The sequence below is a fragment of the Cottoperca gobio genome, chromosome 24 (genome assembly GCF_900634415.1).
Source record: "Cottoperca gobio chromosome 24, fCotGob3.1, whole genome shotgun sequence".
Classification (NCBI taxonomy): domain Eukaryota; kingdom Metazoa; phylum Chordata; class Actinopteri; order Perciformes; family Bovichtidae; genus Cottoperca; species Cottoperca gobio.
In genome coordinates, this window is record NC_041378.1 from 1,293,268 (window position 1) to 1,308,002 (window position 14,735).

Genomic DNA, 14,735 nt, shown 5'->3' on the forward strand with positions numbered 1-14,735 from the left:
AAATAGGCAATAAAAAACACTTATAGCGCAGAGGGAGGGAGAAGATGACATGTACATGTGACAGACACAACGATACCAAGAGCGGACAGAGTTTCCTTTCAGCAGCGGAGTTTCAGTGAAAGTCGGCTCTGTTATGATTCATTCAAGTTTGACAGCAAACAGAGCTGCTGAGTCAACAGCGTCTTATTGACTCTTCCTGCTGATCCATCCCAGCTAACGCCATGCTGCCACCTCACCACACCTCAGGATCACTCTGGGTTTAGACAGACAGTCCTGCACACAGAAGGCTTCAGCTTTGATCCCTCACATTCATCCCCTTCGACATGTTCCTTTGTGTTATGTTCCAAATAAATATCACTTCTATATTTCTAAATTGGTCGGCCTTAAGTAGCTCTTGTTAGAGGGTCAAGAAACTGTCGTATTAAACAAATCATGAAGTTCACAAAAACGCCAAAACTGACTAAGATTACATATGGACTCGTTACAGAGATAACACCAGATATGTTTGGATGGAAACTGCTAACACCCAAAATGTAACATCTCAGCATCAAACATCCACTTATTGTAAGTGTTATATTGGTCCTTATGTCAGGACTGAAACTTCTGGTCAAAGAATGGAAACTGCAGCAGCAGCATCTTTGTGGCACACTTCTCTTGGTCAGCTGGCTGCCATAAAACAATTATCAGAGCATATCGAGCGGTGAATGGCGTTTCCAGCTCATAAATAGCAGTAAACTATTATATAAAATGTGACTAAGGGGCTACACTGTTTTACAATACCAGTTAACAAGCAATGCTGTACATCTTTAAGCATACTGTGCATCACTGTTCTATCTTTATATATACACATCTAGATTTATTATTGTTTCCATTTCATTGTAATGTTCCATGTCAACTTGATATTGTCATTTGTGATTGAAATATTTGCATATATGTTTATCATGAAAACAATAAACTATTAATTAATATTTAAGACAAACGCGTCAATGTTTAGATATTTTTGTCCTTTAATGAATTTGTCCTGCAGGTCTAGCAGGTGGGACCTGGACCCCGCAGGACGGGCAGGATCCCACCTTCCATCCCACTGACCTCATGTGAGCGCCAGCATCAGCGGCGCCACTCTGTGCCCGACCCTGAACTTTGACCTCTGACCCCACTGTGAAAGGCAGCAGCGGGAGACGACATAAAAGAGTTCTTACTGCTGGATCAACGGAGGAGCATCACCCGACAGCTCGTTCACCTCGGGGGTATTAGGAGGGCTTCGGTTTGTAAAGGGCAGGAAAATAAGCTGCTCATTATTTCCATATTGTAGGAAGGTCCCATTACTGATTAGAACAAGGATTCATCTGAAAGAATAATACAGTCAATCATATATTTCCTGTTCCCTACTTCAGTGCTGTTCACAGTGAACTCTGGTTCAGTGAATCTCAACCATAAACGTAAACATGCAGGTATCTGCTGAGAACGTTTTCTTCCACGTTCTCAATTGTGATTATTTGCTGGTTCTTAATTATAGTGAATTGAGCATAGATCTGAAGATGTCACTCTGGAAACTTATGATTTTATTTTTTAAATGGCATTTTAGAAATCGATTAATCGGGAAAATAATAAGCAGATTATACAATATCCATTAACTGCAGCCCTTGTCACGTTCCCCTCATAATGCAGCGTGTTTGTAAATCAAGCTGCCTCAAATATAAGTTGAAAGTTAATAATGAACATTTAAATAATGAAAGTTTAGAAAAACTGCACCGACATTAAATGTAGACGCTAAAAAAGCATTTAAACTAGAATAACATGGAATGAATCACTAAGTATTGATTCACTAATTAACATGTGTACACTTTTAACTGTGTGCAGCATATGTTGATGTTCGACCCCCACTGGGTTAACCTGAACTAAAAATACATATTAGTTGAAAGCTTTTGCACCGAGCGTTCACCAAATGGCACACGTTATAAAGGTCTTAGCATAGGGCCGGATCAGCTGGCCTACAGAATGCCTGAGCTGGTGTGAACAGTGGAGAAGAAAACAACTGCCCCTGCATGTGGTCATCAAAATGTCCCGAAGGAACTCCATGACTCCCGTTTGTCTTCAGACGGACACGCAGGACGACAGATGGCCGACACACACGCCCACAGCAGGGAGGAAACATTCCTCTTTAACTAACTGCTGATGGGACACCTCTGTGTTGTCACCAGCTCACACCTCTGACACCAACGATAACACCCTGAGACTTATCACAACAAAGAGCAAAAGCGTTTATGCTCCAAAGATTAAACCATTCAGGGTAACGAGCACTTTTGGCTCCTGATTTTGGGACACTTTGGTCTTTGACTGGACTCATTTGAATCTGGCAAATGAGAGTAGAACAAATGACTATTAATATTAGCAGCCCTGACCTTCTACACTGCAGATCTCCTTCTTTACTGGTTTGTTTTGGTTTCTGCTCCAGTTGAGCTGCTGCGACGAGCTTGTGATACAAGTCTGAAAACATGTCGTGCTCCTACATGTTCCTGGAAAGATGCCCAGATGCAAATTGCCATGATATCCCGAAACTTCCTCAGAGAAATATTCAAAACTCTGTGATAGATGGAGAGCACCTTAACATGTTTTAAACAAAACTTCTTCCATTGTCATTTGTCAGACCGACAGCGACTGGCGAGAGTTAGCGGTCATCAGGAATGTGTTGGCGACAGCCTGGATCACATTACTGACACCCGAGGAGGCCGATAATCTCTCAGCTGCACAGCAGGGCCGGCTAAATGTCACGCGACAGCCAAATCACCTGCTAATGAAAGCATGACAATGCCAGGCCTCACTGCAGAGAGCACAAACATTAACAACCAAATGTGAGCTTCTGTTGTCCAAGTTACGTGGGATAATGTTGATGGTACCAGCTTCAGCAGTTTGCTCGAGTCATGGGAGTTCAACTTATTTCTTGGAACAAATTAATACCTACTCTCCACTGGTATACCTCATGTTAATTTGGTTCAAGAAATATATTTACACCTTGGAACAAGCTGAAATATAAAATAAAAACGTTTCCCCTAACCCGGCACAGAGCCAACACCCAGAGCTGGATCCAATGTTCTCGTGAGAATTAAAATGTCATTGATTTATGTGACAGCTGAGACATTTTTCTCATTCCCGCATAATAAACATTGCAGTCGGGTTTGGCACTCGGGCCAAACTGTCAGATGGGCTTCAAACGGCAGACGGTGGATGAAGGAGCAGGACGACTGCACTGAAACGCTGCGGAGCATTTTGTCTTTGTGGCTCCGGAGTCGCTTCTCAAGCAGCAGGATTAATGAAACACAGCAAAGTGTTGCAGTTTGCATGAACACGGCAACAACTACTGACAAGTTATGTGACGGTTTAAAAGAAACGCAATAATAAACTTTATAGTTGATATTAAAGACTCTGTGAAAGTGTAATTAAATGTTGTTGTGTCCGGTCTTGGAAGAAGAATCACAAATCTTCCAGTAAAGTGAGTTCAGATGTCGTTCTGATTGTTTTACCAGTCTCAATCATTTACTCAAGTTACTTCTTTCCGATCTGCGCTGTAAAGCTTTGACATCCCATTACGCTCATGTTTTCTTTATTTGCTTATATACAGATTATCGACTGAATGAGTAGTTATTAATATTATTGAGGTTCAGACAGATATGGTCCAGACGAGAGGAAGCACACACTCACCTCACAGATAAATACACTAACTGTCCAATATGAAGTTTTATTGGAACAAATTCACGTTCCCTACACACCTTCAGCCTTTTATGGAATCTTTCCTTCTGTCCGTGTGTACATGCTGAACAGATACGTTCATTGCTGGTTTCATGTTCACCCATTAACAAGGCTTATGTTAAGCAGCCGCGCACAACCTTTTCTGATTGACCACAAACCTTAATCTAATCAGCTGTGAGGTCACAGCACAGTTCACATGAGAAAACAGCCGTTTTAATCTTTGCTCTGTGTAAAGCACTTTGAAACCGACCTGTTTGTTGACTGAATGAATTGGACTCAACATGAACGCACACTGGAGACAAAAGTGCACAGACGAGAGCGATTGAAAACGTTCTCTCAGACTTCTTGTACTTGTTTTTTTTCTTGATTACATTACATTACATGTCATTCAGCAGACGCTCTTATCCAGAGCGACTTACAGTGAACTAAGTACAGGGACAGTCTCCCTGGAGCAACTCAGTGAAGTACCTTGCTCAGGGGTACAATGGTGGCCTGGTATTGACCGACCTTCTAGCGTTTTGTTTGGAAGGCGTACCACTAGACCACTAGGCCATCACCACCCTTGATAATGACAATATCTTGAGATAAATCTGATCACAGATCAGTGGTACCATAAGATATTAAATGTCTCATGATTTTCGTTAACTTGTAAGAAGAAAATGTTGATTTTAAAGGAACCTGTGTGGAACTTTTGAAGTGCATTTCTAGAGGCACCAGTTTCCACAGTTTGCTTTAGTCACAGATGTAAGAAAAGTTAATTTCTGGGTCTGTGGTCTGATCTCTGACCAGTCTTATATTTGCAGACGACTCTGGGCCCCTGCACTGCTGTCAGTCAGCTGCTGCTGGGAAACTGTGTGTACCGACAGGCAGCAGGGTGGGAAAGTTTTACTTGTTACTGCGTCGACAAAACCGCCAGTTCACCTCAAAAACCATCAGACACTGACAGTCACTGCTTTACCTGGCTAATGCTTACCTGCTGATATTGGAAAAAACATCAACTTTACCAACCACAAAGTCAACAAGCCTTGATGCTATTTGCACTAGGAATGATAACCGATCAGAAAGCCCTACTACTAGATAAGTCTCTCATTTCAATTTCCATTTCACATTTCAGATGAAACTCTACTAAAACTCTGAACCCATCTTTCAATAACCTTTGTTGACATGGTTACAGTTACAAACATTTCTTAAATTGCTGGCCTGACAGTAACTCAGAGTATTTATAAGGCGGGCTGAAAGTGAGTTAGGCTTCCGGCTGCAGTCAAACAGAAGGAAGTCAGTAAAGAAAAAGACCTACAGGTGAAACGCCAGCTGCTCATAAACAGTCCAGTTAATCATTCGTCAGAAAGATCAAAACAAACAAGATGTTTGTGACAAGACGTCCCGCCTCCAAATACACAAATCTTTCTAACTGAAAGGGAACATTTGAAATGTGCTGCACAATAAATCCATATTACGTAACAAACTCTCAAAAGACTGCACTTTTAGTTAGTTTAAATGTAAAGTGTAGTTTTCTCACGATACTCTTTTAACTGTCGGTTATTGGTGCCTTTTGTGTGTGCAGTTTAACATCTAATAGTAGTATATCAAAAGCAGCAGAAAGTCAGAACTGAGTACACTTTAATATTTATTGCAAGTAATATCGTGAACGCGATATTCTCCTGAACATCATCGCAGATTTTCCTCATCATGCAGCCCTAGTTTGAAAGACCGTTGCACTATTTACTAATGAAGAAAAGCAACAAAGCTCGAGCTGCAACTAACATAATGCCATTATAACTTCCCACGGGCCAGGGTGACGTCTTCAGGTGACAAACTGACAAACAGTCCTAAACATATGCAAGTATAACCATTAATATTAGATAATAATGTTTACAACTTTTAATTAATTAACTTGACTCAATAGTTGACACAAACAACTGGAGGATAATTAATAATAATTAATGGAATCATGTGAAACTCCAACAAACATTTAAAACAGCTGCTTTGAAGCGTGTTAAATATTTCCCCTGAAACAAGTGAAGAGAAATAACGATCACATTCCTGATTTAAAGGAAAGACGAGAACAAACTGCACGATAACATTTGTCTGCATTGTGAAACTGTCCCAGTTGATCTTTTAATCGCCTGTTCATTACAACAAATGGCACGTGTTGTGAAAACACGAAGATTGAGTCTGGACCCAACACTCCCCAGCTGGGGGCAACAAAAGGAATATTTACCCCACCTCCATTACAACAGGACGAGGGTGGAGACGAGAAGTAGCAAAAGAGCCCTGAGGCTATTCATAGCGTCACTGGGCCTCTGTCAAGCCCTAGACTCTCTACACACACACACACACACACACACACACACACACACACACACACACACACACACTATTCAAGAGGAAAAAGGATTTCCTTGAGCAATGTGCAGATTTGTGCTCAGACGTCTTATGAAATCAAACAAAACAGGAATTGTGGGAGCTGAGCTGTGAACCCATGTTAACCAGTAACGGCCGGACACTGGCGCAGCTGTACTGGAATGGATGGTCCACACCGTCAGAAACTAAAATGTACTGCATGCCCTTTTGATTTGTTCTTAAGTGGCACATACGAGCAATTTAAGAGAATTTGTGGCATTCACAATTTTCTCTTAGGTATGAAGGTATGATAAGAATATGAAAATGTGTGAACTTCTGTTTGTTTACAAGAAAACACACACAGCACCTTTCACATGTATTTTGTTTAAATGATATAAGGTAATGTTAACATTTTAGAGATATCCTGTCATGAACTGAAGGGTTGGAGAAGGAGAAACTTTGACCGGATGCTGGCACTAAATGAGGATCGCCAAAGTCATCACCAAGTCAAAGAGATTCCCCCTCTGGGGATCATGAACGTCTGTACCAAGCGTTGTGGGAATCCTTCCAATAGCAATAAAATGAGGGACCTTCCTCCTGCTGTCCTAGTTACATCACGTTATTCTGTTGTATAATGGAGACCAGTCCTGCAGGTTTGAATCATTCAGTTATTTACGCACATGACGCAGGTTGAACAAATCTCCCAATCAGCTTTACTAGGATGCATTAATAAGACGTTACATAAATCATGGTGGTATTACAAACGAACAGCTCAGTTCCCACAGAGTCTACAACTGTGTGTCTGACTCACAGCAGCAGCAACATGGGAAGGTTTTCACTGCAATAAGATGACAGTTGATAAGTTACTGAATCACTGGGCTAGCAATTCTTTTCATTATCAGTCATCTGTTGTGTATATTTTCTGGATTTAAGGATTCATTGATCTAAAAAAAGAAATGGCCATCACAATATCCTCAAGGCCAAGATGACGCCCTCACAATTGAGAATCTGGAACTGGATAATTGTTTGCAGTTGACCGATACATTAGTAGACTAATTGTTTGAGCTCTACAGGAGTCCTGTGTGAACGTGGCTCCGGACACTCACTCCTGAACGACGTCAATGTTGCTCACAGTTGAGAAAAAGGCAGGAAGAGGCGCTCTGTGGACAGAATCTGGTTTCCTCTGATTCCCTCGGTGAACTCAGTTTTACTGATAAACTTTTGTAGGGAGACCAACAGCAAGGAAAGAAAAAACATCTGGCAATCAGGAGAATCAGTCTATTTACATGCACACAATACAGTTTCCCTCTGAGATATAGTGGAGTAGGAGTAGAACGTGGCATAAAAAGACTTAAGTAAAGTACAAGTACCTCAAATGTGTACTTAAGTAAATGTATTTAGTTTGGCCCTATAGTATATTATAGTGCTCCAGTTATTTCAAGCCATCAAAATACTGTATAAGTTTATGCCTCCAATGTAAATGTTTGTCTGATTATGTGACTTTCTACCATCTGTGTGCCGGCTACACAATTAGCACATTTACCAGCCAAATGCTGGCAAAATATGCAAGTGGCTAGTAGATTTGCATCACTTAGCAGCCAAAAGGATACTTGAACATTCACAAGCCATCTGGCCGGTGGACAAAAGTTAATTTTGCACCCTGTCTGAGTGTTTCTCGGGAGAATTTAACCCAAACTCCTGCAGTGTAAGCGCCTTGCTCTGCCTGCTGGACTACATCAGGCCATGATGTCAGGTTCTCCTCCCACTGAACAAACAACCAGCCGTCATAAACCTCATGCACCTCAGATCCTCTTTATCAGATCAAGGAGTTTCTGTTGTCTTACAGGAGGAGATACTGCCGATTTGGATTTATTCCAGTTGATGAGTTAAAACAGCACACCTGCACACAGGTGCATAGAGGAGAGGAGGCTTTGCTGTACAAACAGACAACACCTGCGGCCTCAACACACAAAGGACTATGGGTAGAGGAAGATGAATGCAGTTCATGATGGTTAGAAAGCGAAGCAGAACAAACAGGACTGCCTGTGTTATTTAATGGCATGAACATCACAGAAGAAGAGATCAATACTGAAATCATTTCTCTGACCAGCAGAGCTCAAATGATTTCAAGTCTGACCAAAAACAAAATCAGTGCATTTTCCACTTCTTGGTTCTGAATTTTGTCATTTTTGAGCAAAACTTTAACATTTTCAGTTACATTTTCAGTGGCAACCCAGAATCTCAGAGGAAGAAGGAATGTACAATAAATACATTTTAAATATATTTGAATACAACATAGGTACAAGCGGCTTTTTCTTTTTTATGGGGAATTTATGCTTTTCTGTTTCTAATCACAAATTATATATACGTTTTAAATCTGCTGGTCAGATTTGACTGTGTTCCAGATGTGTGAGACTCTTTGTAGCTAAACAACTGCACATTGTTTAATAACTAATTAAAATATGTTCCCATTCTCTCAGACATGCGACCTTCCTTCCCGTCTTTCGTTAGATCAAATCCTTCAAACTAAAAGCACAATGATGCTGAGTTTTAGCTGTTTACCATTTTGAGAGATAAAACAAAGTTTGTTTTGGCAGAACATCAGAAGTGAGGAACAGGAGGGTCAAAGAGTCAAAGAGTAAGATAAAATCAGATTTTATAAAACTGCCAACTTTTCAGAAAAGTGAAAATTGTGGGAGGTGCCGAAGGATTTGACAAGTTTTACAATCATCCAATCAGTGATGTAAACGTCACAAAAGGTGTTTTCTGCTGTTAGACAGGAGAATACCTCATAAAGATATCTCTAAAAAGTCCTTCAATTTGGTGGAAATCCAGGCCGAGGATTAAGATCCAAAACTCTTTGAAAAAAGATCACAAAAAGAGGTTGGCGACACTTACTTCAAACATATCTTTGGCAAACTAGCGGACAATAATATTGTCTGCACCTGGTTCAACTTCTACTAAACAAAATCCAAACTATATTGTAACGCCCAACTCTCAACAATCTTTACAGTACGCAGGTTAATTATTGGGCTTTAACTCTTTAACCTTTATAAAGAGAACTGGATGTGTCATTTTATTTATTCCGACTCCTAACTCTTGAACCTGTCGTCATGTACGCGGTGATGTGATGGCACCTGCCAGACGAGCAGAGAAGAAGTATGTGCATATGTCTGAACACGCTGAGCTCGATCCCTGAGATGTACGTGTTTACCTCTGAGATACAGCTGTCAGATAAGTTTGCTCCAGTGACAAACTCACACAGTCACATTACGGACTGTTTGGTTTTTTTGAGTATGGACTGAAATGTGTCCAAAACATTGACAAGCTGGCACTGCATGCTCCGTCAGAAACCATGCTTATACATCTATTCAGTTTAACTAGTACTTCAGTCTAAGTTAGTACACCAAAACTTTCTTGTAATGACAAAATTATGAAGTAGACCTAAATAATTCATGGAATTCCCTGACTATCCCTCTCCTGCTATGATATTCCATGATTATTTCAGGAGTTTGGATGAAGTGTATGTGGTCAGCTGGAGCGGCTCGGTGACAGCCGGCCTGTGGGAACAAACAGGAGGATTTTAAAGAGACCAACTAAACCTCCCATGAAAAGAACCTGTTGCTAGAGTTGTACGAGGACAGTAAACACTAATCACTAGAGCACCAAATGTGGATTAATACGCCTGTGAAAATAGTCCCAGACAAATGCTCTATTTCCTCCTGTTTGATAAAGAGAGGTACCAGCTGTTTAAGGAAATTACTGAGCCTTTAAAAAAATGTAACTGTATATTTGTGATCTCTTGATGGAGGTTTTTTTGGGCATTTTGTCATCTGCCACCAGAGAGGAGAGTGACAGGAAACACAGGGGGAGAACACGCTTAATTGAGCCCTCCAGGTCATGTGACTGACCCCTGTGTGTTTTGTCACTTTTTTTATGCAGAACAAAAGTCTGATAGTCAGTCAGATGTGGTTAAAGTGTCACAGTGACCTCTTGACCCTCCACACGACAGGAGGCCGACCTTTGTCAAGAGCTGGCATTGTCAGGGTCTTCATTGACCGCCAGCAACACTCAGCTCTGCATTGTCTGTGCTGCTAAATGACATGTGTATCAGTATGTGCGCGTTTGTACTGTCAGGACAAGCTGAGCTGAATGGACGCTCACTTTCACACAATTGTAAAATTCAACTCGTACAAAGATGGAATGCAGCCACAAAGTACCTATTTTTCCATCTATAAATGCTTTTTTCTTTGGCTTAGTATCATTTCCAAAGTTACCCATTAGTTACCGTTACTGTTTTAAACATCTTACTACAAGTGTAAACATATCTTTCTGCAAAAAATGTTTTACCTTAGTAAAAAAAACTTGGATCAGAAAGACAAGCACTCATCGTTTCTGACTGCCATCTTTGTTAGCATCAAGAAATAACCGCACATCATGCAAAATGTTCCCAATATCTAAATAATTACTGTTCAAGGACACTTGCAAAGACTGACCACAGTCAGTGTAATAAATAAATAATGCACGGTTTTGTTTTAAACTAGCTTCACGAACTAGCTTAGGAAGCATTCATGACCTTTCCTCATCCCAGGGTGTTTGAACCTAAACTGAGGATGTAATTTGATCCACAACACACACTACATTTTAGGGGCTTGTTGTACATACTTTAAATGATACACGTTTTGAGGCCAGCTGCTTGTTGTTTTTCTGGACATTTAGGACAATATTTTGTTATTTTTCCCAGGTTCTCCAGTCCAGAATGGGTATCCTGTGAATGTCTTTAACAAATGAGGTGATGTTCTTTTCAATGTTTTACTTTTAAATTCTGCAAAACACACAATCTGGGGCTTCAAACACTGCAAAATAATCTATTTTCCTCCTGCTGCTGCTTGTTCAAACCTGGTAATTAAAAACAGGTCTTTATCAAACCACAATCATGGGCCTGTCTGACACTTTATGGCTGATCTGTTTAGTGGTAGGGCTCGTTTGTTGCTTAATGACACACTATAATTAAAATGAATACATGGCTCAGTGCTTTGTGCAAATCCCATCCAGCTGCCACTCAACAACCAATTTCAACAAGCAAGCAGAAATATGACAGTAAAGAAAAGGTAAACAAGTTAAGAACCCACAGCCTGTTACTGCACACACACACACACACACACACACACACACACACACACACCAAAGTTAAAGATATCAATAACAAAACGTAGGTATAGTATCGGCACTAGTATGAGAAATGTCAGAGGACACCAAGCCCTAAATCCAACAAACATAAAAGGCACAATCAGTGCTCCAAACACACACACACACACACACACACACACACACACACACACACACACACACACACACACACCACACACACACACACACACACACACACACACACACACACACACACACACACCCCAGAGAACAATCTGCTCTCCTTTCTAAAGAGAGTGACAGGTTCATTAATACACGGGACTAACATTGGACACACAGCCTGTACTTTAAACTATGATCAACTGAGAAGGATTGTTTGCCACTTTAACTAAAACATTGTCAAACCCTGAACAATGTCCCCAAGCTTCCATAAAATATACCATAACAATGTTATATAATGTATATACACTTATGGTCAAAATGCTAAATGCTTTAATTTGAGCCTACAAATGCTAAAAAACAACAGAAAACACCAAATAAACTATTATTACAGTATTACAGCAACATTAAGTACATTTACTAAAGTACAATTTTAACACTTGTACTTTACTACTTCAATTTTCAGCAGTGTATACTTTTACTCCACTACATTTCAGTGGGAAAATATTATACTTTTTACTCAATTTCATTTATTTGATAACTTCAGTTAGATGTTTATTAATTAATTTAAGCTAAAGAAAGTGCTACACATTACAGAAAACACTAAATACACTACTACATTAAATGTTTTAATAATTTCTATGATTTGTTGGATCAAGTTGCAGCTGAGAAAGAACTTTAAAACTTCAGACATTAAAGCAAAAAGCAGTGAATTAGCCGTTAATTAATGCTAAAGAGCTAACTGCTAACTGCTAACAACAGGGGACAGTTAGCTTCATCAGTTAACGTTAAGTCGCACTATTTGGCAGTCTCACCTCTCATCCAGTCCACCACTTGTTGCGGGGTCCACTTACTCACAGCCTCCATTTCTCCAACAGTGTTTTCTCCGGTATTTAATTTATCTTCCGCTTCTCCAAACTACCGAATCAAACCGTTAATTGGACATGATTAACGGAGGAGTTTCCGTTAAAGCACAGAGACAGACGCGGTACCAACGGCCCAACGGTCCGCCGCTCACTGACTGACTGACTGAGCTCGTGGAGAAAGTTTACAGTCAAAGCAGAACACACGCGCGTGGGGCAGGTGTTGGGTTACCAAGTGTTTTGACCACGCCCTTCTCTACATTCTCCTCCAATCCCATAAGAGTATGGTAATGCGGCGTTCAGGTGCTGTGGGAACGACGGTACATTAGCGCTCATGAGATTTATATATAAAATTAAATAAGATAAAACTTTAATCATCAAGAAAATTCTTGTGAAGAAGAATGCTCAAAAATCACAACATAGGAATAAAAACAAAATAAAAAAATATAAACATTCATAAACAATAGAGTGATACATATAAAGTGAATAAGAAGTAATACAAGTGCCTAATAGAATAACAATAAAAGTAAAATACATTTAGTAAAACAGGTCAAAGAAAAAAGAAAAGTAATATTGCACATGATATTGATATTATATATTACAACTCGTCTTGTAATTAATTATTATATACCCACTATATACTGTATGTTGATTTATTCTGTTATATATTATACTATACCAATTTTTCCATTATAAAACAATATACCCATAAAATACTATATATATTATATATATATATATATATATATATATATATATATATATATATATATATATATATATATATATATTTGATATGCTATTGTTCTATTGCTGTACTATACTATACATTATGTTATGATGTTACTACTTTTCACCTTATAGTATATCTTATATGAATATTATATGATAATTTACCATTTAATACTATATAATGTAACCCTGGTTTTTGCACCATTAATCACACCATTATCATTTTACCTTGTAATTATGTCTCCAAATGTTCTTGTATAGTTTCTATTTCGTACTTTATCCATATTTTAGTTTTAAGTATCTTTTATTATTTATTTATTTTACTTTCTCTATTCATCTGTTTTGCTGTCCTTGTGCTGCTGCAACGAGCACATTTCCCAGTTGGAGCTCAATAAAGGTTTATATTATTATATCCTCCGTGAATTTGTCAACATTTCAAATAAAGAATATTTTCTTTAATAACATCACTCACAGGAAACCTTTTTAAACAAAAACAAATGCTGCAATGTGTCACAGTGTATGTAAATGTATAGATTTGTTACATTAAAGCAAGTGAAATGAAATGGACAGCATAATTAAAAACAAATCCTCTTCAAATTCCTTACAACGTAACGCTGGATCATTTACAGAATCTCTTTTGGACGTTTGCAAAATGTCATGTCATTCTGACTTTAAATATCTTTTAGTGCATGCAAAGATAAAGATAAATTGATGCATGCAAAGTGTTTATCCAGCCCGACCTCATCTATATGGAACAAAGCCTCCACATGGCAGATTATCACATTAAAAATTCCTCCTTCAGCCTTCAATCAGATCTTTCATCTTCTGAGTTCCACAGCAGCGCCGTCACGTGCTGCTGGGTGTTAGCTTCTTTAGCTTCTTTAGCGTCTGCAGACTTTTCCCATGGGAAGAGCTGTGCAGGCTCTGAACTGTGCAGGCGGAAGAAACACATCCAAAGAAACACAGATATTGATTTATTCACTTTACTTCACAATCTGAAAGTGTTGTAAAGTTTGTTGTTGTAGAAATGAGGAAATATCAAAAGCACAGAAAGCAACCAAAACCTTTCACCCAACCTTTAGTAATACAATTTAACTTCTACCAAACACTAAAGTAAAACTGACAAAATAATAAATAGCGTTGAGATAATTACACACTGGCTTTCTGTGAAAACCACAAATCTTCCAACATTACTCAGATCTGTAGTTGACGCCTTTTTGGGGCTTGTGATGTTTACAAAACAAAAAAAGAACGAAATTAATCTGCCGAGTTATTCACAAGAAAAAAGGGGAATCTGAAAAATTGAACATAATTTGGTGCAGCAGAAACTATTTTCCTAAATAATCTCACACACACACACCTTTCATTTATCTTATGACCCCTTGTACTTTAAACTAATTTAATGCAAGTGTTAAGTATACATTAAAATTGTAGCATCCCCATGTTCACAAGTCTTTCAGACAGCAGGTCTGATATGTCCGATAGAACCTGAACGCAGCATTATGAAGCGGTTGAAAGTTACTTTTATTAAAGTACCGTACTGTACAGATTATTTCTATTTTCAGCTACTTTATACTTTGACTCAACAATTTAGAGGGAAATATTCTAATTTTTACTGTATAGTTTTAAAACTTAAGTTACCCTAATTAAAATATAAAGATTATTAATACATTAAATTGGTTAAGAATGTGTGGAAGTTAAAAACAAACAGGGAATGAATGTTTGGACGCTACCTAAAGA

The 14,735-nt window shown here is 38.9% G+C and overlaps 1 protein-coding gene across 1 annotated transcript in view; it reads right to left on the reverse strand.

The window, feature by feature from the left end:
- Positions 1-12,467, reverse strand: part of LOC115003875 (connector enhancer of kinase suppressor of ras 3-like) — a 28,584-nt gene extending 16,117 nt beyond the window's left edge. The window contains exon 1 of the mRNA XM_029425820.1: positions 12,216-12,467. Within this exon, the coding sequence (XP_029281680.1) occupies positions 12,216-12,267 (52 nt within the window). The 5' untranslated portion in view covers positions 12,268-12,467. The remainder of the gene's footprint in view (positions 1-12,215) is intronic.
- Positions 12,468-14,735: the final 2,268 nt, after the last annotated feature.